The 23,911-nt window shown below is 39.0% G+C and overlaps 3 protein-coding genes across 4 annotated transcripts in view; 2 read left to right on the top strand and 1 right to left on the bottom strand.

Moving 5' to 3' along the window:
• Window positions 1-23,911, top strand: part of RIN3 (Ras and Rab interactor 3) — a 768,425-nt gene that overhangs the window by 12,796 nt on the left and 731,718 nt on the right. The window lies entirely within an intron of this gene.
• LOC126959120 (peptidyl-prolyl cis-trans isomerase A-like) lies at window positions 1,234-1,891 on the top strand. Its single transcript, XM_050798070.1, has one exon. It carries the CDS (start codon window positions 1,234-1,236, stop codon window positions 1,672-1,674), a length of 441 nt encoding a protein of 146 aa, XP_050654027.1. The 3' UTR covers window positions 1,675-1,891.
• TRIP11 (thyroid hormone receptor interactor 11) overlaps window positions 10,380-23,911 on the bottom strand; it is a 72,239-nt gene continuing 58,707 nt past the window's right edge. For both annotated transcript variants that reach the window (XM_050799005.1, XM_050799006.1), the window contains exons 17-21: window positions 20,712-20,793; window positions 19,463-19,577; window positions 18,919-19,035; window positions 16,996-17,140; window positions 10,380-14,286 (exon numbers count right to left, since the gene is read on the bottom strand). In XM_050799005.1, the coding sequence (XP_050654962.1) occupies window positions 14,066-14,286; window positions 16,996-17,140; window positions 18,919-19,035; window positions 19,463-19,577; window positions 20,712-20,793 (680 nt within the window). In that variant the 3' untranslated portion in view covers window positions 10,380-14,065. The remainder of the gene's footprint in view (window positions 14,287-16,995; window positions 17,141-18,918; window positions 19,036-19,462; window positions 19,578-20,711; window positions 20,794-23,911) is intronic.

The following is a 23,911-nucleotide window of genomic DNA, read 5'->3' as shown; positions in this document are numbered from 1 at the left end:
TGTCTCAGCCTCCCAAAGTGCTGGGATTACAGGCGTGAGTCACTGCTCCCAGCCTAAGTTGACATTTAAATAACCACATGTGGCTGGTGGCTCTCATACCACCCAGCACGGCTCTAGATCTGACATGACTGACAGTTTGCAGGAAGTATAGAGAATAGAGGAAAAAAATTAAAAGACCCTTGAGGAAGAAACAATAGCAAAAAAGAATTCAAAAAGGGAGGGAGGGTGTAAAGACATAGAAAGGAGGGGAAAAGCCTGTGTCAGTCAGGACCTGTCCAGGAAAAAAAAAATAGCCTGTACCAGGTAGTTCGGCAGAGGAATTGAACACAGGGAACTAGTTTCAAAAGAGTCAAAAGAGCTGAAATGCCAAATGGAATGTTGAGGCAACCCAGAGCTATGCTCCCTCAGGAAGCCACTACCTCCCATAGAGCTAGAAGGACTAAGGAAGAGGAGATGATGCGACCAGAACCCAGGAGTGGGGGCCACCTACAAGAATTGCATCAGGTGGAGGCTGCTAGAGGGCTGGAGAAGCGGTCACTGTCAGAGGCAGAGGCTGGGAGAAATGCCCTGGCTTTTCCCTCCTCTCATCCTTTGAGTCTCCTATGTGTACTTCCCATTGAGTTGGCTGAACTCAGTGGGAAGCCATTGGCAAAGAAGCTTGGGAAGAAAAATGTGCAGGATACCAGCAGAGCAAGGAGGAGACAGGACAGTGAATAGATCCAAGAGCAGAGGCAAATGACTGGTGCAGAAACAGAAAAAGCAAATGCAACATTTGCATTGTGTTTGGGTCCTGATTTGTATTAACCAAGTGTGCGTAAAGACACACCTTCGATACAATGAGAGAATCTGAATATAGACTAGGTGTTAGAGAATGAAGGATTGTTGTTATTTTGTAAGATCTGATCATTTCTAACGTGTCTTTATCACTTAGAAAGGCCTACTAAATTAATGGAGGATAAATGAAATGAGATCAGCAAAATCGTGTTAACTATCAAAGCTGGAATATGGATTCATGGATGTGTATTAACTCTTCCTTAGACTTTTCTGTTTGGGAAGAATTATGTAACAATTTAAAAATGAGTTTCAATAGATTTTTTCCACTTTATCATGTGTGATAAAAGTCTGACTTTCAGCTTTTTGCAGATGCTGCCGCCGAGGAAAATCCTGTACTACTAGCCATGGTCAACCCCACTGTGTTCTTCGACATTGCCGTCGACGGCGAGCCCTTAGGCCATGTCTCCTTCGAGCTGTTTGCAGACAAGGTTCCAAAGAGCAGAAAATTTTCGTGCTCTGAGCACTGGAGAGAAAGGATTTGGTTATAAGGGTTCCTGCTTTCACAGAATTATTCCAGGGTTTATGTGTCAGGGTGGTGACTTCACACACCATAATGGCACTGGTGGCAAGTCCATCTATGGGGAGAAATTTGAAGATGAGAACTTCATCCTAAAGCATACAGGTCCTGGCATCTTGTCTATGGCAAATGCTGGACCCAACACAAACGGTTCCCAGTTTTTCATCTGCACTGCCAAGACTGAGTGGTTGGATGACAAGCATGTGGTCTTTGGCAAAGTGAAAGAAGGCATGAATATTGTGGAGGCCATGGAGCGCTTTGGGTCCAGGAATGGCAAGACCAGCAAGAAGATCACCATTGCTGACTGTGGACAACTCGAATAAGTTTGACTTGTGCTTTATCTTAACCACCAGACCATTCCTTCTGTAGCTCAGGAGAGCACCCTCCACCCCATTTGCTCGCAGTATCCTAGAATCTTTGTGCTCTCACTGCAGTTCCCTTTGGGGTCCATGTTTTCCTTGTTCTCTCCCATGCCTAGCTGGATTGCAGAGTTAAGTTTATGATTATGAAATAAAAACTAAATAACAATTAAAAAAAAAAGTCTGACTTTCTTTTTTCCCCCTCTTCCTTGACCCGTTCTCCTTTCCTTCAGGATACCTGTGAAAACCATCAGTAATACTTACAGGCACGGTGAGTTTTTACCATTATCCACCTTAATCTACGGATAGGATCTCTAATTACTCCTGGGACTCCTCTAAGGAACATTCTGTTCTAAAATCTCAAATCTAAAGCTGCATTGGAAGTTGGTTTAGGATGAGAAATTATGACAGCAAAAGTATGATAATTTAATTTCAAATTAGACTTTTTTGAGTCTACGATGAGACAATAGTCTTGAAACACAGACTTTGCTGGAAGAAACGTTTTCTAAGGTCATAACGTAGAGAAATTTTATGATATCAGAACAGCTTTTCTGTGCCCAGGAAAATAAATGTGGGGGAGAAGTCAGGAAGCAGAGAGGATCAGAGGATGAAAGCAGAGTAAGAAACTACCTGGGCTCAACCCAGGAGGTGAGGGTTGAGACTGTAGGATCATGTAAGAGCCCCAGATAAGTTGAAGGAGAAGTGGAGAACACGTGGGCTTCACTTCCCTGCAGCATCCAACTTAGAACCAAAAGAATGGGATTAGTGGTGAGACGAGCCTCGGGAGATGGCTGGGTGACGCCATTGTCCTACTGCCCTGTGCTTTGCACATGACAGGTGCACAAGTTCCTGCACCCCTCTGGGGCACTGGTGGACACTGATCAAATAGCAGTTCACTTCAGGGCAAAAAGAATGCAAAGTACAGAGGCCCCAGCCCAGGTCACAACCACAGAGGGTAGCACAGGGTCCAGGATCCGTCAGGAGACCCCCCACACCCTAACTGGCCCAAAGCCATGTAAACTTCTCAGTGTATACCGATGGGATGTCAGATTTCAATAACATTCCTGTACCAGGCCAGATACGGTGGCTTACACCTGTAGTCCTAGCACTTTGAGAGGCCTAGTCAGAAGGACTGCATGGGCCTAGGAGTTTGAGGCTATGGTAAGCTATGATTGCACCATTGCACTCCAGCCTGGGTGATACAGACCCTGTCCCTAGGTGAAAAAATATATATATATAAGTAATTTTAAACAGTTGGTCTTAATTTAAATTATAGGTTGGCACAGTGGCTCACGCCTGTAATCCAAGCACTTTGGAAGGCCAAGATGGGCGGATCACTTGAGCTCAGGAGTTCGAGACCAACCTGGACAACATGGAGAAACCCTGTCTCTACCAAAAATACAAAAATTATCCAGGTGTGTGGCGTGTGCCTGTGGTCCCAGCTACTTGGGAGAATGAGGTGGGAGAATTGCTTGAGCCCAGGAGGCAGAGGCTGCAGTGAGCCGAGATGACACCACTGCACTCCAGCCTGGGCAACAGAGTGAAACCCCCCATCTCAAAAATAAATAAATAAATTATAAAGGCATTTTTCTTTTTTTGGCCCATGAAGTCCTACATATCATTTACATCTCCAATAAAAGTATTAAAATATCTAGTAATTTTTAAAAATCTACTTACGCAAAGAGTATGACTAGAAAGAAAAGTTTTTGTACATGCATGAAAATTTCTCATGATTTAGTCTTTGAGCCACTGTAGGTTTGGTAGATAATCAGTGTCATTTAAACTTATCTCAAACATTATTCCATTTTGAAAAATGAATGAAAATACTCAACATAGTTCAGGTGGATTAATTTACATATAGTTGGGTTTCATTTATAGTTCTGAGTTTTGAGAAAATCTGAATGAATTGAAAATAAACGGAGAATATTTTCTTTCTTTTTTTTTTTTTTTAAAAAAATGGATGGGGTGTTGCCCCATGTTGCCCAGGCTGGAGTGCAGTGGCTATTCAGAGGTGCCATGATAGCACACTACTGTAGCCTTGAACTTCTGGTCTCAAGTTATCCTGCCTCAGCCTCCTAAGTAGCTGGAACTACAGGTGCACACCACCATGCCTGTCTTCTTTTTCCATTTGACTTACATGTATTTAGACTATCGGACCGTTCCTTTTTTTTTTTTTTTCCAATAAGCTGTGAATCTAGGTTTCTCAGTTTTGTTGGCTATTTTTGTTTGTTTGTTTGAGATGGAGTCTCGCTCTGTCGCCCAGGCTGGAGTGCAGTGGCACAATCTCGGCTCACTGCAAGCTCCGTCTCCCGGGTTCAGGCGATTCTCCTGCCTCAGCCTCCGGAGTAGCTGGGACTACAGGCACCCGCCACCACACCTGGCTAATTTTTGTATTTTTAGTAGAGACGGGGTTTCACGAGGTTAGCCAGGCTAGTCTCGAGCTCCCGACCTCCAGTGATCCACCTACCTCAGCCTCCCAAAGTGCTGAGATTATAGGCGTGAGCCACCTCGCCCGGCCTTTTTCTGGTTTTTGATTTCTTAGACATAAACAGTTTTTAAGCCATGCTATATAGATGATGCTAGCATGGATCCCTCTAGATTCTAATCTTTTGGCTAGTATTTTCCAACTTGTAAGAAGACAGATCAAATGGCACCTCTCCTGTGAGATTATTAGAGACCTCCAAAGTTGGATCTCCCAATTTTTTTCCCACGATATCTTGACTCTGCCTCCATTTTATAACACATTTTATAATGCTCTCTTTCAGTAAACAGTGAATTCCTCAAAAGCACTAACAGTCCTTTTCACCATTATAACTATGTGCACAGCCTGACATGTACTCAGTAATATCTGCTGAATAAAGACTAAGTTTTTCCTGGTAGATGTTATATCCTAATGAAATTACTTCAGCAAGTATTATCACTATATTGTAATATTTGGGTATTTTATTAAATATAAATCACATGAACAGTGTAGAGCAAGCATGTCCGGTCCCTGGCATGTGGCCCGGGATGGCTCTGAGTGTGGCCCAACACAAATTCATAAACTTTCTTAAAATATGATTTGTGTGATTTTTTTTTTTTTAGCTTGTCAGCTATCAGTAGTGTATCTTATGTGTGACCGACGACAATTCTTCCACTGTGGCCCAGGGAAGCCTAAAGATTGGACACCCCTGGTGTAGAGTCTTTATCCAGCATATCTCAAGAATTAGACAATAGAGGAATTCTGTTTTCCTAGATCGAATTTCGAATTAATTTTGTAATAAGTAATTGTGATCTAAATTGCCCATCTAAAGCTTAAATGATGTGTGTGTGTATGTGTGACACACGAGCTGAACATGTAGCCTCCTCCCAACAGCATGGTCCCATGATCACTTTTAAGGGAATGTTCAAGAAGTAATTGACCCTTTGGCTAATTTTTCTTAGGAGCAACAACTCATATCACTAATGATCAAAACAAAATTTTTGTTTTTGACAAATGTCACCAAACACCTAGATAGACTGATAGATTGCTGCTTTATAACATGTTTTACAGTCTGCTGTGGAAACAAGAGTAGCTCTGACAGTTTGGCTATGGGGTAACTTCTTTCCTCCTTTGTGAAATGGGATCATAATACCAGCCTCACAGGTATGTTTTTGTTTTTTAAAAATATATACAAAATGTTTATTTTGGCTTTATTTGTACTGTCAAAAACTTAAACCAAACTGAAGGTCCACCTGGAAAGGAATAGTTGAATAAAATTGCTACACTCCTGAAAAACAAAACAAAACCAAAACAAACCCCAAAACATTCCTAAGAGTTCAGGAACAGGAGAGACAGACATCATTTGATCATCTACATTGTCCTAAAAAGAATAACAAGATTTGTTACTCCTATTTGCTTCTTATGGTAGTTTTAAGATGTTATGTAAAAATCCTTTCAAAATTTTAAAAAAGGAAGTAGGTGGGGGCCCAAGATGAAACAAGAGTTGATAAGCTTGGGGTCGGGCGTGGTGGCTCATGCCTGTGATTCCAGCACTTTGGGAAACTGAGGCGGGCGGATCACCTGAGGTTGGGAGTTGGCAGCCAGCCCGATCAACATGGAGAGACCCTATCTCTACTAAAAATACAAAATTAGCCGGGCGTGGTGGTGCATGCCTGTAATCCCAGCTACTCGGGAGGCTGAGGCAGGAGAATCGCTTGAACCCAGGAGGCTGAGATTGCAGTGAGCCGAGATCGTGCCGTTGCACTCCAGCCTGGGCAACAAGAGCAAAACTCCGTCTCAAAAAAAAAGAAAAAGAAAAGAGTTGATAAGCTTGAATGGATAATTGTTAAGGCCGGTGATGGAATCACTATGTTACTGACTCTACTTTCATGTCTATGTTCAAAGTTTTAAGCAAAAGTATTTTTTAAATTCTTTAGAAAATGTGGCATCCTGTTTGATTGAAAATACGGCACCTGATTTGATAAAGCTAGGGAATGAGTACGCAAGTGTTAATATCTTACTCGGTGTTCTTAGACATACTTTCCTTTAATACTTCATATTTACAATTGCTGCTTTCAAGTTTTTGTGGGTTAAATCCAACTTCCAGGCCCACACAGTTTCTTTGGACTGCTTTTTTCCTGAGTATGGGCCTCACTTTCTTCTTTGTCTTACTCAAAATTTCTGGTTAAAAACTAGACGATTTATAAAGTATTGATTCTGACATAGTTTGATTTTTTTTAAAGCTTGATTGAAGGTAACTGCAGAATCTGCCTCCCACACAAGAGAATGTGGCTGCTGGTGTCTCTGCTTAGTTTTACAGTCTTTTTATCTTTTGGTCTGGCTTCCCAGGGGTCGCTCCTGCATAGCTGTGCTGGTTAAATACCTGGAGCCTCGGAGGGCTTCCAGGCACCGGGGATGGATCTGAGTGTAGGTTCAGCAGCTCACTCAAAGGCCAGTCTCATGCTGGTCTAGGCTTTTCCGTCCCATGGGGTGCTCTCAAGTCTCAACGGTGGCCCTTCTATGCCTCTCTGTTTCGGGATGTCCGCTTTGAATTTCTGCTGACCACTTGCCCTATCTGGAAGTGCAATCTCAAGCTAGCAAAACAGAGTTTTCTCCATTTGTTTCCTTCCAAGTTCACCACTTTTAATTGACATCATGGGTCCTGCACTACCCAACCTCCACCATTGTTCACCACCTCGGGCAACAAAGCTGCTGGTTTTCATACCAGCTCAGGGCTAGAAAAGCCAGGAGGTTTGAGGGGTGACGGAAGCCCCAGGTAGGAAGGCCACAGACTCCAGGTTCCCACCCAAAGCTCTAGAAGCTTTTCAAAAATAACTCAATTTCCAGAGCTCCCAAATGGTTGGTTTTGACAATTTTAGTTTTATACTTGTTTCTTGCAAGGAGAATTGGCTGACCTCTTCACACCACCATAGTCAGATGTCCCTCCTAATATCCAATTGTCTCCTCGTAAATGTTTTAAACATTTGACACATACACATGCATACACACAAATTAAAGAATGACATCAGGGCCGGGCACAGTGGCGCACGCCTGTAATCCCAGCACTTTGGGAGGCCGAGGCGGGCGGATCACCTGTCAAGAGTTTGAAACCAGCCTGGCCAACATAGTGAAACCCCGTTTCTACTAAAAATACAAAAATTAGCCAGGTATGGTGGCACACACCTGTAATCCCAGCTACTCGAGAGGCTGAGGCAGGAGAATCATTTGAACCCGGGAGGCGGAGGTTGCAGTGAGCCAAGATCGCGCCACTACACTCCAGCCTGGGCAACAGAGTGAGACTCCGTCTCAAAAAACAAAAAACAAAAAACAAACAAAAAAAAGACATCGAGGTAAAATTTCTTTTCAGCAAGTAACACTGGTGTCTAAAGCGGGGGGAGTGGAAAGACTCAGAAGAAAAGTCTTAATTCCTCAAGTAGCAATTTTATGAAGGATTGATTTTTACGATCATCATGTTTTCAACACAGAAGCTACAGTTGCCAAGTGCACTGCTGACGAGAGCAGTACAGGTTGAATGCAGGCAGGTGAGACTGCCCTCGGAGTACGTGTGCATGTGGCATGGAAATGCTTTAGGGAGAAGACTTTAAAATGATTCCAAAAAATTTCAAAAACTAAGCAGTCCATATAAATTTTCAAAAATAAAACTTATCTCATTAGATCTTGTAAATTCATCACCACCATCATCTTTTTACTCAGAGAGTGTCTGAATATACCTTTAGTAAAGTGATCCTTTAGTAAAGGGATTTATGTGTTGACTCACATCTTTAAATACATCTAAACAGATGAAGAGGAAACCAGAAGCAAATATATATTTTCTAATTCTTAGAAAAATCATGTCTCCCTTCACCATCTGGAGGTGGGAACCTTGTCGTTTGGGAAATGTATGAATTTCGAGTACAGTACGTTCCCGTTTACACATGGATTACCAAGGGCTTGAGACTGACTCATTGTGAGAGGAAAACTCACAATATCCTTCAACATCTAAGTGCCTTACATTTTACAGGAAGAAATGATGTATCTTACATTTTTAAGAGTCCACGGACACTTACAAAACAACTTTACCAAACTCTTAAGTTAGCAGTCAAATGTTTTCAAATCATTGAGATTTAATTTTTAAGGTAAAAAATAATTCAGTGAAGTCAAAGAATGTTAGAGCTGAAAAGATTACTCTTGTAAAAAGTCACAGCTGAAAATTATCACAGTTAAAATATCACTACAGTGCAAATTATTACTCTCTTAACCCCAGAAAGGCTAAAAAGACTGATATACAGGAAGATTCCATTTTAGGAGCTAAGACAAAAACCAGCTAAAGGTTCAAATATTTGCCCTAAGTGATCCATTTTTTAAACATTTTTCTCTCAGTAACATTTTTGAATTTTTTTTATCTTCAAGACAAATATTGTTATAATTATAGTGGATTATTAATTTACTGGATGTACTAAATTATGACAATAACATGCTATAAAACCCTCAGCTATATCATTATTCACATGACCTAAGTCCCAAAGGCAGGAAAACAAGTTTTTGATTAGTGACATTTTGTATTCAATTGGTTAGGGCAAGAACCATTAGGCTTTTATCTGACATTTCATTTCCTAGCTTGCTTCCTTCCTAAGTGCTCAAATGTTTCTTTCAAGACGTGCTGAATAACCACTCCCCCTCCTCCCATCAGTCTTCCAGGCCCAACTCAGGGCCCCTAGTGCTTGGCATGAGCCCCCCGAGTGTTTCTCGTACTTCTTTAGTAATCTGGACATGTGTCTGTCTCTCCCACCTGTGAATTTCTCAAGCCCCAAGCCCTACTCCCCTTGTTTTTAGCAGATAAGCTTCCTTTCAACTGCAGAGAAAAATTCCCGCAACTTCCCCCACCCAAATCCACCCACATCTACATCTCCCGTCTCTTCCATAGTGCCAGCCCCGATAAAGGGGTCCTTCCCATCTAAGGCCAATCCCTTCAAAACTGTTCTCCGGTCCTGTTTCCCTTTCTCAGGAACTCTTTGCTCTATACTCTCTTCAGCCTCTCCATCTAATCGTGTCCTCACCATAAGCATTTACCATAAGCTCGAGTCTCTCAGCTTCTAACAACTCTCCTACCGCCCCCACTTTTCTCTCCTACTCATGCCCTCTTCCCCTTCTGCAATCTGGTTTCTCAGCAGAGTTGCTTACAAACACTATCTCCACTTGCTCCCCGCCCACTCAACAATGAGGCTTTGTTCCTACCATTCCATCTACACGGCTCTAGTCAAAGGCAACAACCACCCTCTGGTCCTCGAGTCCGCACAGGCTTCTTAAAACCCCTCTCCAGCCCTCACAGCAGCAGGCACTTCATGCATTGACCTCTCCTCACCTTTCGGAAAGAACTCCTGGCTTCAGTAACTCCCTGACATTCTTATCTACCCTTCGACAGTGATAAACTTTGAAAATCTGTATAGAATTTTGGACTTTAGAAGGCATTTCCACAAGTGGCACATTTATTCGTTTAATAAACATTGTGAATGAATGTGTCATTTGAATCTAACCCCATGGGGTTTACTAGGTAGGTGCTGGCTCATTTCAGAGATGAGAAAAATAAGACCCACAGTCAAGGTTAATTCTGACAGGTCACACAGAAAGGGTCAAAATCAGTACTCCAATCATGCTGTCAACTTTAAAAGCCACGATCCTTCCAGTATTGCCATCATATGAACCACTTAGCAGCACTCAAGATCCACAGCTAAGAAAAAATGAAGACATACTGATTATCTTGCAAAAGGACCAGAGGCCAATGATGTACAATACCCTCGGAAGGAAAAAAAAAGGCTGGTTAAAACCTCTCAGATCCTCTTTTAATCTTTTTTTTGAGACAGAGTCTCGCTCTATCACCCAGGCTGGAGTGCAATGGCGTGACTTCGGCTCAATGCAACCCCCACCTCCCAGGTTCAAGCAATTCTTCTACCTCAGCCTCCTGAGTAGCTGGGATTACAGGCATGTGCCACCATGCCGGGCTAATTTTTGTATTTTTGTTGAGACGAGGTTATGCTTGAGATTATGTATGAAAACAGCATCTTATAAATTGTTCATGCTTAAAATCTCCAAGGCTCAAACAGCATCCTAATGGCAGACATCCGGTGAATACAGACACTAGCTTCAGTGGTTCATCAGCGCCTGCCACAAACAACACGTGTAAGTCATTTCTAAAGAAAAAGTCAGCAGCTGTTCGCTAAACATTTTTTTATTGTGAATGAAGACATTGCCAACTTACATATATCATTTTTATTTGGAGTATTTTTTTTGCCTTGCAGTGCTCCTGAGAAATTCAAAAATGCATTAACTTTAGCTCTATAAATAACACAACCTAATATTAAGGTTGTGTTGGAAATTTCCCACATTTAGATATTTCCCTAAAAATCAAAAGACAATTTAAATTGTTTTACATAGAGAAACCTTAATAAGTATTTAACTTTTTAATAAATTAAAAAGTAAAGACTGGCAAATAATCACAAATGTCAGAACATTAAAGCAGCATTTTTTTCCATAGGAATATATAAAATAAATATCATCTATACTTACTTGATATTTACAAAACTTAAAGATAAATTTTTGTGGATGGAAGATGTTTTAAATACTTCGATATGTGGAAAACTTCATTCTTTAAAAATCAGGTTCAAATGCTTTTAAGTGTGACGCATAATAGTGTATCCTAAAAAATTCTCATCACTCTCCTGTCCCTGAAGACACAGCTCTTCCCCCCATTGATTGGATAAGTATTTTGATAGTTTCTGTACCCTTTTCAATTAACCATTAAGACGTTAAAAGAAACCTAAGGCTTTAGGACGTTTTAATTGGCTAGTTGGAAAGAAGCCATTCCTTTTTTCCTACGGTTTTGTTGTTTAGTTTTGTTTCATTTTTTAAAAAGCAAAAATGACAGGAATGAAAATTCAAACAATTTGATCCAGTATTATGCTAAAACTAAATTCAGTAGTTGGATGAATTTTCTACTACAGTATAGAGGTTGAAAACCATTAGGAATGTGGTAAAAAAAAAAACTATGGCAGCGAAGGTGGAATTCAACCACAAATTCTACTGAGTGAATAGAGAAATAAACAGAAAAATTACTGTAGTTAAAATATTGCAGTTAAACGCACTGTTAGCAATGTCCTGTGCCAACATTAGAATTATATGCTTCATCACTGTCTGGTTACTAAGATGGTTCAGTGAGCAGGTGGTTCATCTCTGACACAACTAAGTTTCAGAAAACTCGATGACTTATATCTGGTTTAGATCAACGAACACTTAGTATACATACCAGTCAGCTATAGTTTCAATGGCACAATGAAAACATTAGGTACTACAGCTTTTTTTTTTTTGAGACGGAGTCTCGCTCTGTCGCTCAGGCTGGAGTACAGTGGAGTGGTTGCTCACTGCAACCTCCACTTCCCAGGGTCAAGCGATTCTCCTGCCTCAGCCTCCAGAGTAGCTGCTATTACAGGCGCCTGCCACCATGCCCAGCTAATTTTTGTATTTGTAGTAGAGATGGGGTTTCAACATGTTGGCCAGGCTGGTCTTAGAACTCCTGACCTCAGGTGATCCACTCGCCTCAGCCTCCCAAAGTTCTGGGATTACAGGCGTGAGCCACCATGCCCGGCCAGTATTATAGCTTTAGGACAAGGTCACATACTTATTTAAATAGCAGCCATTTAATATCATGCTCTGTGATGTTTAGCTATGCAATCCACCCACAACAGCTTTTAAACTTACGTTGAACTCTGGGATGAGAGGGGGACAACTTGTTTTGGTCAGAGAAGGAAATACTCAAAAATATCACAAAAGGCATTTCAAATATGATGACATAGTACTTAAATACCAACCATGCATCTCTTTTTCAAATTAAAAGAGAACTTTTTTTTACATATTCTATTTCTTAAAAATAAAGGACCATGTGTCTTTTTTTTTAACTTAGAAAGTAGTATTTCATTTCTCCACACTGAAATGAAATTTCAGTGGCAAGCAGCAAATAATGTAGGATAGTCAGTGAAAGTATCTTTGTTAGGAGCATATAAAAACCAAGGAGTAATAACTCACAGAGAAATAATAATAGGCAAAAACCAAGAAGAGGCAGTTTGACAGTTCTAATATAGAACTTGTATGACAACTTCCTTTAAAGTATAGTAAATAAAGAATGGCAATATAAATTAGTGATCTAAGGAGATACAAGACATTCTGAAGCAGCATTCTCAGTTACTTCATTTTTCAGAAAAACAAGTTTCACCCATCAACATGGAATTAAGACTTCTTGTCTTCCAAATACATTAGAAAGTACAGTTAATCACAGTAAAACCTGCAAATAACCAAATCCAGTTCTGACCTCAGCCAGGACTATTCACATATTTGAATTTGTTTTATTTTCATCCTTCCTTGTTATACAAATGTTTCTATTTTAAAAGCATATAGAAATTTACAAAATTTGCAAGAAATGTCTTTTTAAACGTACAACTTCAACAACTAATAAAAATATGAACATCCAGATACAGTTAAGTTCCAAGTTGGGATTTTTTTTAAATAATGGGTTTATGAAAAATTAAAGAAATACTTTAAGTTTCAAACATCTGGGTACTGGTGCTATCAAAGTGATTTCACTGCCCTCAGTGGCCACCGTGATGAGAACAGTTGACTCTTGGATTGCTGTACCTCGTATGTCAACACTGTGGACGGAGGCAGGAAGTGGCATGCTCAGTGATATTGCTAATTATACTTATGTAGATGCAGCTGTATGGTTTAATGCTTATATGAAAGTTGTATGAATTTGTGTAAAGAAACATTTAGTTTTAAGATGGTATCTTTAAATAGATAGCTTAGCTGCTAAAACTAAGTGATATACCTGCACTATATGCTCAACAATAAAAAGGAACAAACTAGTGGTACATCCAAAACCTTGGATGGATCTCAAGGTGATTATGCTGAGTGAAAAAAAGCCAGTCTTAAGAGGTTATATATTGATTGAATTTATATAACATTCTCAAAATAACAAAATGACTGAGATGGAGAACAGTTGGTGGTTGTCAGGGATTAAGGAGGAAGGGCCAGGGAGAGAGGTGGCAATGATTATGAGAGGGCAACATGGGGGATGCTTGTAATGGAAGTCTTCTGTGTCTTGCCTGTGGTGGTAGTCACATGAATCTACACACAGGGCCAGGTGCGGTGGCTCATGCCTGTAATCCCAGCACTTTGAGAGGCCGAGGTGGGAGGATCACTCGAGCCCAGGAGTTTGAGGGCAGCCTGGCGACATAGTGAGACCCCATCTCTACTTAAAACAAACAAAAAAAGAATCTACATACATGATAATATTGCACAGGACCAAATACATACTTCACCTCAGGGTACCTATCACCTTCCAGCAACAATCTTGTTGGCCTGTCTCCACAAAGTCCTCTAAAGATGATCAATATATGCTTCAAATCAACTTTCGGCACTATGCAGAGAAGCCAATACTAGTATTTTTTTATCCTTCATTAAAACAAAAACAAAAAAACAACTCTCTTGATAAACCACAATCTCTAGCTTAAATGAGCTTGGAAATCATAGAAGGAAATAAAAAGCTGCCATACAGGTAACTAGTACTTTTGTCTGTCTGTATTTTTGTAAATTAAGGTAAAAGATAAATTAAATGTTCCTAGCTTAAATTAGGTCAAATCAGAAGGAATAAAGCAGATTATATAGCAAACACTTGCTCCTGACACCTGCAGTTTCTAAAAGCATTAGGAATATTTTTATTAAATTCAGAGAACGCATAACTGCGAACAAATACATGACTTTTTCCCAAAGGCCACTTTGTGATAAAGTACATACATATAGTGTTCATGGTTTCTTTAAAGTGCTAGATTGTCTCTGGCTGAGAATCATCTATTGCTTTAAAAGGTCTTTCAGCACAACCCCAGCGCTGCTGTCAGGCAACGCTGGCAAAGGTGTAAATGTGGGCAAAACATCTGAGATGGGTTTGAGAAGAAGATGCCCGGGCCCACCAGGTCCAAGTCCAGCTGGGTTAATAAGAGGCACAGCTGCCGAGCGAGGAGCCAAAAATGGATTTATATCTGTTCTTCTACCAGACCTGGATTCCGCTGTATCTAAAGAATAAAATATGGATTTAGTCTCCTATCTTGCACAAAGAAGTCAAAATGAAATAACTCTCTGAATATAAGTAATAGCATGAAGAAAGTTATCTATGTAATATTGTTAAATTAACAGATAAATAAAAATAATCAATGTATCACTTATCAACTTAAAAATTCTTCCTTGACAGTAATAACACTGATATTCAGCACATCTTTTTGGACTGTTCTTAATTCAAAATGAAAACATAGCCAGGCGCGGTGGCTCACGCCTGTAATCCCAGCACTTTGGGAGGCTGAGGTGGGCAGATCACCTGAGGTCAGGAGTTTGAGACCAGCCTGGCCAACATAGTGAAACACCACCTCTACTAAAAATACAAAATAAAAAATTAGCTGGGTGTGGTGGCGGGTGCCTGTAATCCCAGCTACTTGGGAGGCTGAGGCTGGAGAATCGCTTGAACCTAGGAGGCAGAGGTTGCAGTGACTGGAGATTGCACCATTGCACTCCAGCCTGGGCAACAAGAGCAAAGCTCCATCTCAAAAACAAAAAATTAAAATTAAATAAAAAAAAATGAAAGCACAAATAGGCCTCAATTCCTAAACACAAATACTAATCTGTATGGCTAAAATCTGACTAATGTTCACTCTTGGTATTTCAAAACATTTTCTGATAAAAAACCAATGCTATACATGACAGGAGGATGAAAGAAGATAAGGAATAAGAGGAATGAATAGGGAAAGAAAAGGCAGGAGAATAGTATTTGTATGCTTATCTAATACTTTATTAAACACATTAAAACTCCTGTTTTATACTTAAATACCAGTTATGTAACTGATGAACTTCATTTACCATAATAACAGCTTTTTAAATGGTGTCATCTATGTTGCAAGGCAAACTCTTTACTTACCCACCTGAATAATGAAGGATTTGAGGAGTTATATTTTCCCCAAATAATTATAATAAAGAAAAACAAACCCATATTACAATAACAGTTCAGAAGAAAAAACAATATATACATACCTTACCTGATCATGTTTTAGGCGGTCAAAGGTTTGAAAACAATCTTGATTAGATTATTTTTCTGTGACGTTGGGCTAATACAATTCCTTTTTATTGGAATAGGTAAATTCCTAATGTTTTAGTGGACAGATTCTGCTTTAATACCCAACACCACTAACAGCTTCAATGGTAAGAGACAAGCAATCCTCTGAAGGTACCCACTTCAGCAATGGGAAACTCAAAAAGACCTCCTAAAGCAAAGAAAGCACTAAGACAAATTCATCAAATCTGCTTATCATTGAGCACTCTTAGGGTTCCCAAGCTGTACTTTCCTGTGAATGACAACTTTCCAAACTCTGGGCAAGCTTCCGGTGTTACCTAGTGAGCTCTGACACACTTCCAAATTCAGGATTAAAGATTAAGCTTGCTTTGTTCATGCAATGCCTATATCAACCCAAACCATCACTAGCTTTTGTATCCTATCAATGCAAATCAAGCTGGGCATGGACTTAATAAAATAAAGGGGAAAGGTAGGAAAGAGGAAGAAAAGGGAGAGAAAAGAAGGGGAAGGGAGGGAGAGAGAGGGATAAGAAAGAAGAAGGGAAGAAAAGGGGAAGGAAGGGTGGGAAAAGAAGGGGAAAGGAGGAAGGGAAGATAGGGAGGGAAAGAGCCTGCCATAACGAATTTGGGAATCTATTTCAAGATGCTACCACCTAGTGTAACAAGAAAAACTGTTTTCAGTATAGTCTACATCTCTTATATAAAGTTATGACTTTTCACTAAACTTAGCAGTCAAAACTACTATCTAAAGGGCTGATAAATTTTACTACTTTCCCTTCCTATACAAGTCCAGAAAAATAGAAATATTTATCTAAATGACAGAAGTTTTAAAAATTTCAGAATATAAATTCTTTATTATTTTATCCAAATTTAAGCACTGATGTGTGATATAAATGAGTATATAACATATACCTTTACAGTCCAATTAGTAAACATGTTAGTCTATATTAAAATATGAAGATTTCAGAAAATAGCTCTTTCAATAAAGAATTTGTTTATTGTCCAACAGATTATAATTCAATTTCAATTTGACAAATTTTCCTGCATGCCAGTATACATGACATGAACATAAATAAAACCCTTACAATTTAGTGGGACAGAAAAATATGTACACATGTTAACAACCACCAACCATCCGCTCTAGGAAGATCTTTCAACATAAAAGAGTGATTTCTACATTCTTGGAGTCTCAGTCAGTTTGTTAAACTGCGCTTATATACATTAACATGCCTATGTTTGGTTACTGAGTGTAGCACTTAAATTTTCAAAGGAGAAAAACCCTTCTCAAACTATATACACACATCTAACTTGGATTAGCAAGAAACACCATTAGTGAGAAAGGAAAGCAGGTGGCCAAGAAAGATGTAACCAGTTCCCCATTACTTCCAGAGGAATAATTCAAAGCTGGTTAGGCAGACAGAGAATTATTATTCGGATATACAAAGGGAGGATATTTCTTACCATTTAAATTAATCTAAGTCAATTAAATATCAGATTGCTACAAGAATATATGAAGCAAAAGTCTGATGCCTTATTGGAATTCTGGAAGTCCTCATTACACAGTTTCAAAAACACTAAACATTTAGTTAATATCACTGTGAAACATAATCATACATTAAACATTCAATTTTTAAATTATAGAAAAATTAAATCTCTAGTTTTACCTTTAAAACTTTCTGGTGCATTTGTATCTCGTTTTCTTCTTCCTGGTGAATCCAGAGGTTTCATATCATGAACAGAAAGCTTTGGTGGTGGAATGGATGGATGAGATTCTGTTTCTAGAAATTTAACAAAAAGTTCTGAAAAAGACTAAGAAAAAATATTTTGGTTATATTAGGCTAGATAATTACGTTATATTCACTACAACTAAGGACATGTACCAGCTTTTCTAATTAAATATTAAAAACTAATCATGCCATTTGAATAATTTTTTAACAAATCAGCTTTGTGAACAATTGAAAATACTAGCATTTTTTTTATTTTTATTTTTTTTGAGACGGAGTCTCGCTCTGTCGCCCAGGCTGGAGTGCAATGGTGCTATCTCGGCTCACTGCAAGCTCCGCTTCCCAGGTTCAAGTGATTCTCCTGCCTCAGCCTCCTGAGCAGCTGGGATTACAGGTGCGTGCCACCACGCCCAGCTAATTTTTGTATTTTTAGCAGAGATGGGGTTTCATCATATTGGTCAGGCTGGTCTCAAACTCCTGACTTTGTGATCCGCACACTTTGGCTTCCCAAAGTGCTGGGATTACAGGCGTGAGCCACCACACCCAGCCTAAAATACTAGCACTTTAGATAGACGATCATCATTACAAAAATTTAACAATTTAATCAATAGTCTTTGATGGTAACACTCACTTCTAGCACCTCATGGTCAGAATTAGCCAACTGATAATACTTATTTTTCTTGCCATCAATGAATAGCACTTAATGAATCTGATCATTTTAATAACTATTAACACAAACATAAAAAATTAAATGAAAGGAAAACACACATTAGACATAATTTTCTAGTTAGGTCCAACCAATGAATATAACAGCAAAAGATCACCAATAACATTATCAGATTAAAATAATGTAGTGTAGACCTTTCCTTTAAATTAAATTTTATGCCAGTCAAGTAAAATGGGTTTTATCTTTAACCAGCTCTGGCTAAGTCACCTATCCTTCATATGCTCTTTATTAAAAAAGTAAGAGAGGTTGGGTGTGGTGGCTCACACCTGTAACACCAGCACTTTGGGAGGCCGAGGAGGGCGGATCACTAGGTCAGGAGTTCAAGACCAGCCTGGCCAACATGGTGAAACCCAGTCTCCATTAAAAATACAAAAATTAGCTGGGCGTGCTTGCTGGTGGGCACTTGTAATCCCAGCTACTCGGGAGACTGAAGCAGGAGAATTGCTTGAACCCAAGAGGCCGAGGCTGCAGTGAGCTGAGATCGTGCCACTGCACTCCAGCATGGGCGACAGAGCAAGACTCTGTCTCAGAAAAACAAAAACAAAAACAATAACAAAAAACTAAGAGAAAGAAACTCCACATTCTAACTCATAATGCTACTCAATTCAATTAATATTCATCTAGAGCCTACAACATACCAGGCACTATGTTTTCATGTTTATTAACTGCCTCCTCCTTTGAGAATCTAAGTTTTATGAGGGCAGGTGCCTTGTCTATCCAGTTTGCAGCTGCATCCTCAATGCTTAGAACAGTCTAGTTCATAGCAGGTACTCAGTAAGTATTTACTGGCTCAATGATTTGGAACATATATACACAAATAAAATAAATCCTCTATCTTGCTAACATAATTTAGTAGCAAGACTGCCTATGGCAGCATGATCAAGTACAAAGGAAAAGTTAATATTTTGAAAAATAAAAGCACCATATAAAGTTAAAATAAAACCTATATGCAATAAATTAGGAAAACTGGCTTGTTATCCTTAAGCTTAATCACCTCTCTGGAACTCAGTTTCTGCAACTTCAAAATAAAAGGGTTGTATAAAATAATTTAAAAAAGAAATCTGATTCTTTGCAAGTGAATGTAATATACAGTCATTTCACTATTCACCTTAAGCAAGAATAAAATTGGTTCTTACACTATTAAGCACAGATTGCTGATTTGGTCTCAAAGGTGTGTTGGGAACACTTTTTGATCCTCCTCCAAGCCACCCAGTCATCCACCTGGTAACACCGCCCTGATCATCATGAAACAACTGAAAGATTATTTTAAAACAGACAAATATTATCAGTACAAGAAAAAAAAACAAGGACCAGTTTTACATAATTTCTGATAGTTGTAAAGCATGCTCTTCAAGTTCAAGTCCTAGTAAACGTTTCCTACTGATAGAGGCTACAAATACAATAAAATGCCATCCCAAGCACCATCGCAAATGAAAGTTTGGGGATATTTCAACATTTCAGCAACCTGATATGAGAAGTGGTTTGTAAGTTATAAAACATTTAAACTATTATCATACATATTGAACAAATCAGCCTCTTCAATGTTGTATGAAGTAATTCCATTTCCACACTGGGAAAATTACACTCAGTAAAAGTTACATAGAGTAAAAGGAAGTAATTGTCTACAAAGCCACTATCTGGGTTATGAATGTGTTCAGATGGCTTTCATCATCCAGTCACCTGCTCCATCTCCTCCCTTCTGACGCCCAGGATGCTCCCCATCAACCGTAACACTTCATGACGCTGATTTTTCGGTGTGTGGAAATGACCAATGAAGAGGTTTCTCATTAGGACTCTGAAAATAAAGGCAGAAACAGCTCAAGTGAACTCAACATTAAGTGCACGCAAACACTAAACATAGAAATATTTAATTATATTAAACAATTAAGTATTTACTTATTAAAAAGTCTAAACAAAATATTTTAAAGTGTCTTTAAAAAATCTTGACAAGTCTAATATTTCAAACAAAATAAAATAAAAAAGAATATTTCAAACATCCCAAAATGTATTTTTTTTTTTCTCGCTCTGTCGCCCAAGCTGGGGTGCAGTGGCCAGATCTCAGCTCACTACAAGCTCCGCCTCCCAGGTTTACGCCATTCTCCAGCCTCAGCCTCCTGAGTAGCTGGGACTACAGGCGCCCGCCACCTCACCCGGCTAGTTTTTTTTTTTTTTTTTTTGTATTTTATAGTAGAGACGGGGTTTCACCGTGCACCATGTTAGCCAGGATGGTCTCGATCTCCTGACTTCGTGATCCACCCGTCTCCGCCTCCCAAAGTGCCGGGATTACAGGCTTGAGCCACCGCGCCCGGCCGATGTATACCTTTTAAAACCTCACTTACTAGCCACCCACTTTCTTCAACCCAGTAACTGACTGAGGTGGTGCCTCCTTAGTAATTCCAAGCGCCTGACTGGGCCAATGTTCACCTGAAGCAGAAACTTAAATGGTGATGACTGTTGTGTTTAATGTTATGCTTATGTTTCCCCATCCAAATTTATTAAAAATTTACTAATAATATATACATTTTAAAAATATTAAAGGAGCTACTGTTACATAGATACCGAGGTTTCAGATCTAATACATTTGAGCAAGATTACATTCATTTAAGGACAGTAAAAGAAGCAACAAAGAATGGTAAACGTAAATTTTTTATTTTCTAAGTACTTCTTACTGAGGTGATATTTTAGCTCTTCCATATGGTTTTAAGAAAAAAAAATGCATTGGAAAAAAATCTACATTAAAAATAAAAGAAGGTAAGTGATTCTGCTGACTTCTCATTAAAGCTGCATCCTTCCTCACTACAGAGTAAGGGGAAAAAAGGCTTTTGAAAAATTTAATCACATATAAACATCTATATTTAGAAGTTTTTTTTTTTTTAACCATAAAAGCAATTTCCACAAAATATACAAACATTAAAAGGAAAAAGCATACTTGTCCACTTTTCCTTCTGAGCTGTTTGCTAAGTTCATCAATTTCTTTTGTACATCATCCAGCATTTCTTGTCGGAGCTCATCTGTTGTAAAATATGTGAAAAAAGCCATTAACTGATTAAAATAGTCTGGATGACTATATAATGAGATTTATGAGATCTTTATTATAACCTCTGAATATATACACTTATTCTAATTGGGAATATTCAATAACTTCCATTTCTTCTTTGGTCCAGGGAACCAGGCTCTCATATAGAAATCCTCTAGAAGCCAGAGTGCATTAATTCACATGGTTTACTCCCAAGAAAGTAATCAACTCTGTAATACAACGCTGAAAAACCAAGAAAGGTTTTCATCCTCTTTAAAAACTTAATAGCAAAGAAGAGATTTTCATCACTGCCTCCTTGCATGAAACATTTCCAGAGCCACTCTTATTTAATGGGAGGAAGTGGAAAGGACAATTTAATATTTTCCTTTTTCTATTTTCCTGGCCAGACTGTTTTTGGTGAGCTGACTAAAAAGTGTATCTAACACAACTAAGACCATGGCTCAAGATGCAGCAGATAGGACAAACCATTCTGGGGGTAAGGAAATTGCAAAATATAATAATCGGCTCTAATATACAAATCAAGATACTACAGCTTACGACTGGCTTAGAAAGATGCCCGGACTATTTTATTTTTAAATTAATCTTTTAAAAGGAAGCAAAATCCATAAAATCTTGCTGGAATAGCTGGAATTTAAGCAGTATTAAAGGCAAAGTCTAGAATTACAACAGGAGATACCCTGTTCCTAAATTCAGCCACGCCACAGGGCAAGGATTTCTGGACTTAAGGAACTCTCCATCAAACACGGAGTTTACAGCTGTTATGCCAGAAATGAATAGTTTGAGCTGAAAGAGATGCTCACTAATTTTAAGCTAGATTATCAGTTTTTGTTCTGAAAGAAATGAAGAGGAGAGCTCTATCTAGAAACATTCACATCCAAATGCTAGACTCTGCCACAAACCTTTTTCTTTGAATTATGCTGTATTTTCCTAGTAGTAGCTGGATACAAGTTCCTTTACCAGATATGACTTACAAACATTTTTTTCCCCATTCTGTGAGTTGTCATCTCACTTTCTTGATATCTTTTGAAGCATAAAAGTTTTCCATTTTTATGAAGTCCAATGTAGTTTTTCTTTTGTTGCTTGTGCTTTTGGCGTCATATCTAAGAAACTATACCTAACCCAACACCTATGTTTTAAGCGTTTTATAGTTTTAATTCTAAAATTTAGGCCTACTCTCCATTTTGAGTTAATCTTTGTGCATGGTGTGAGGTAGGGGTCCAACTTCATTCTTTTGCACATGGATATCCACTTGTTCCAGCATTATATGGTGAAGAAACTATTCTTCTGGCACCCTTGCTGGAAATCAATTGATCATAAATGTATGGTATATTTCTAGACTCTAAATTCCCACTGTAAGAATTCTGCAAATGTTTTGTCATTTTTTTTCTTTTTTTCCTGCCTGGAAAGCTCTTTTCCATCAGGACTGCCTATTAACTCCTATTCACCTTTCATGTCTCTGTTTCCAACTCACTTTCTTAAAGAATTTTCCTCTGAGCCTTACAGATGAGGCCAGGTATGCTTTATGTTTTCATTCTGCTCTGTACAATGCTTCTGTACAATGCCCAAAATTCCGATTTGTGGTACTAAATTCATTATAAAATATCTTGTTTAACTGTTTACGATGGCTTGTGGTTTTCCTAAATTGCAGAAATCTAACTTGCAAAATGTCATTCATATAATAGGCCAATTTTACCAAAACAGAGATGGTTGCCATAACCATATTATAAAAGCAAGGTCTGTATTTGGAAAATCTACTACAAACTTTTCCTTTCCTGTCTTTCCAGTAAGGAATTTAAACTTGGATGAGAGAGGGAGAGAGAGAAGGGGAGAGAGAGGGCGAAAACGTGGGGGTGGACAGGACTGTTTTTAAAGTCTGAGTCAGTAAAAGACACTTTAGATTCCTAATGTGCACATGTATACTACTAGCACATGGTGTTATCTGGGCCTTTTCTAGTACTACATTCTGAATGTAAATAGAACTCAGCAAATAAGTCAATCTCTTGTTACTGTTTTGACTTAACTGTCCCACTCACAAACTAAAGTAAGAGCCAGTAAAGATGGGCATGGTCTTCTCCTTCTTCATCCATTCCTCCCCAAGGCTACAGAAAGATAGCACAGAAACAGAGGTGAAACTTAGCTACCCTACCCCCAATCCTCACCTTCCTTTTCTCTGAGATTTTCCTTCTCCTACCTACTTTCCTCTAAAATTAATAATTTGTATATTGATTACATGTCTATATAATAATTTGGTTATATTGGGTTATATATAAAATATATGTGTATGTATATATATTTGAGACAGGGTCTCGCTCTGTTGCCCAGGCTGTGGCATGATTACAGCTCACTGCAGCCTCAAACTCCTGGGGTCAAGCCATGCTCCTGTCTCAACCTCAGGAATAGCTGAGATTACCAGTGTGCACCACCACAACCAGCTAATTTCTGACTTTTTGTAGAGATGGGGTCTCATGATGTTGCCTAGGCTGGTCTCAAACTTCCGCATTCAAGTAATTCTCCTGCCATAGCCTTCCAAAATGTTGGGATTACAAGTGTGAGCCACTGTGCCTGTCCCTATATAAAATATATTATCAAACTTAATTTTACCTATAGCCTTTTACTGTTTTAACATGGTCACTAAAAAATTTAAAATTACACATGGCTCACAGTATATTCCTACTGGACAGTACTACTTTAGAACATAACCAGGATATAACACTACACTATACTGTCTCATATTTAAAAAAGACAGGCTGGGCACAGTGGCTCACGCTTGTAATCCCAGCACTTTGTGAGGACAAGGTAAGCACACTGCTTGAGCTCAGGAGTTTGAGACCAGCCTGGGCAACATAGCAAAACCCTGTCTCTAGAAGAAATACAAAAATTACCCAGGTGTGGTGGCATGAGCCTGTAATTCCAGCTACTTAGGAGGCCAAGGCGGGAGGACCGCCTGAGCCCAGGAGGCAGAGATTGCAGTGACCTGAGATTGCGCCACTGCACTCCAGCCTAGACAACAGAGCAAGACCCTGTCTCTAAAAATAAATAAATAAATAAATAAAATGAGAGAGAAAGTGAAATGACAGACATCTTCAGAGTAA

Source organism: Macaca thibetana, chromosome 7, assembly GCF_024542745.1.
Source record: "Macaca thibetana thibetana isolate TM-01 chromosome 7, ASM2454274v1, whole genome shotgun sequence".
NCBI lineage: Eukaryota > Metazoa > Chordata > Mammalia > Primates > Cercopithecidae > Macaca > Macaca thibetana.
This window is presented reverse-complemented; position numbering and strand designations above follow the sequence as displayed.

What these genes read in the sequence shown, in the direction of transcription:
- LOC126959120 (XM_050798070.1), top strand. Translation starts at nt 1,234, where the DNA reads ATGTCTCCTTCGAGCTGTTTGCAGACAAGGTTCCAAAGAGCAGAAAAT.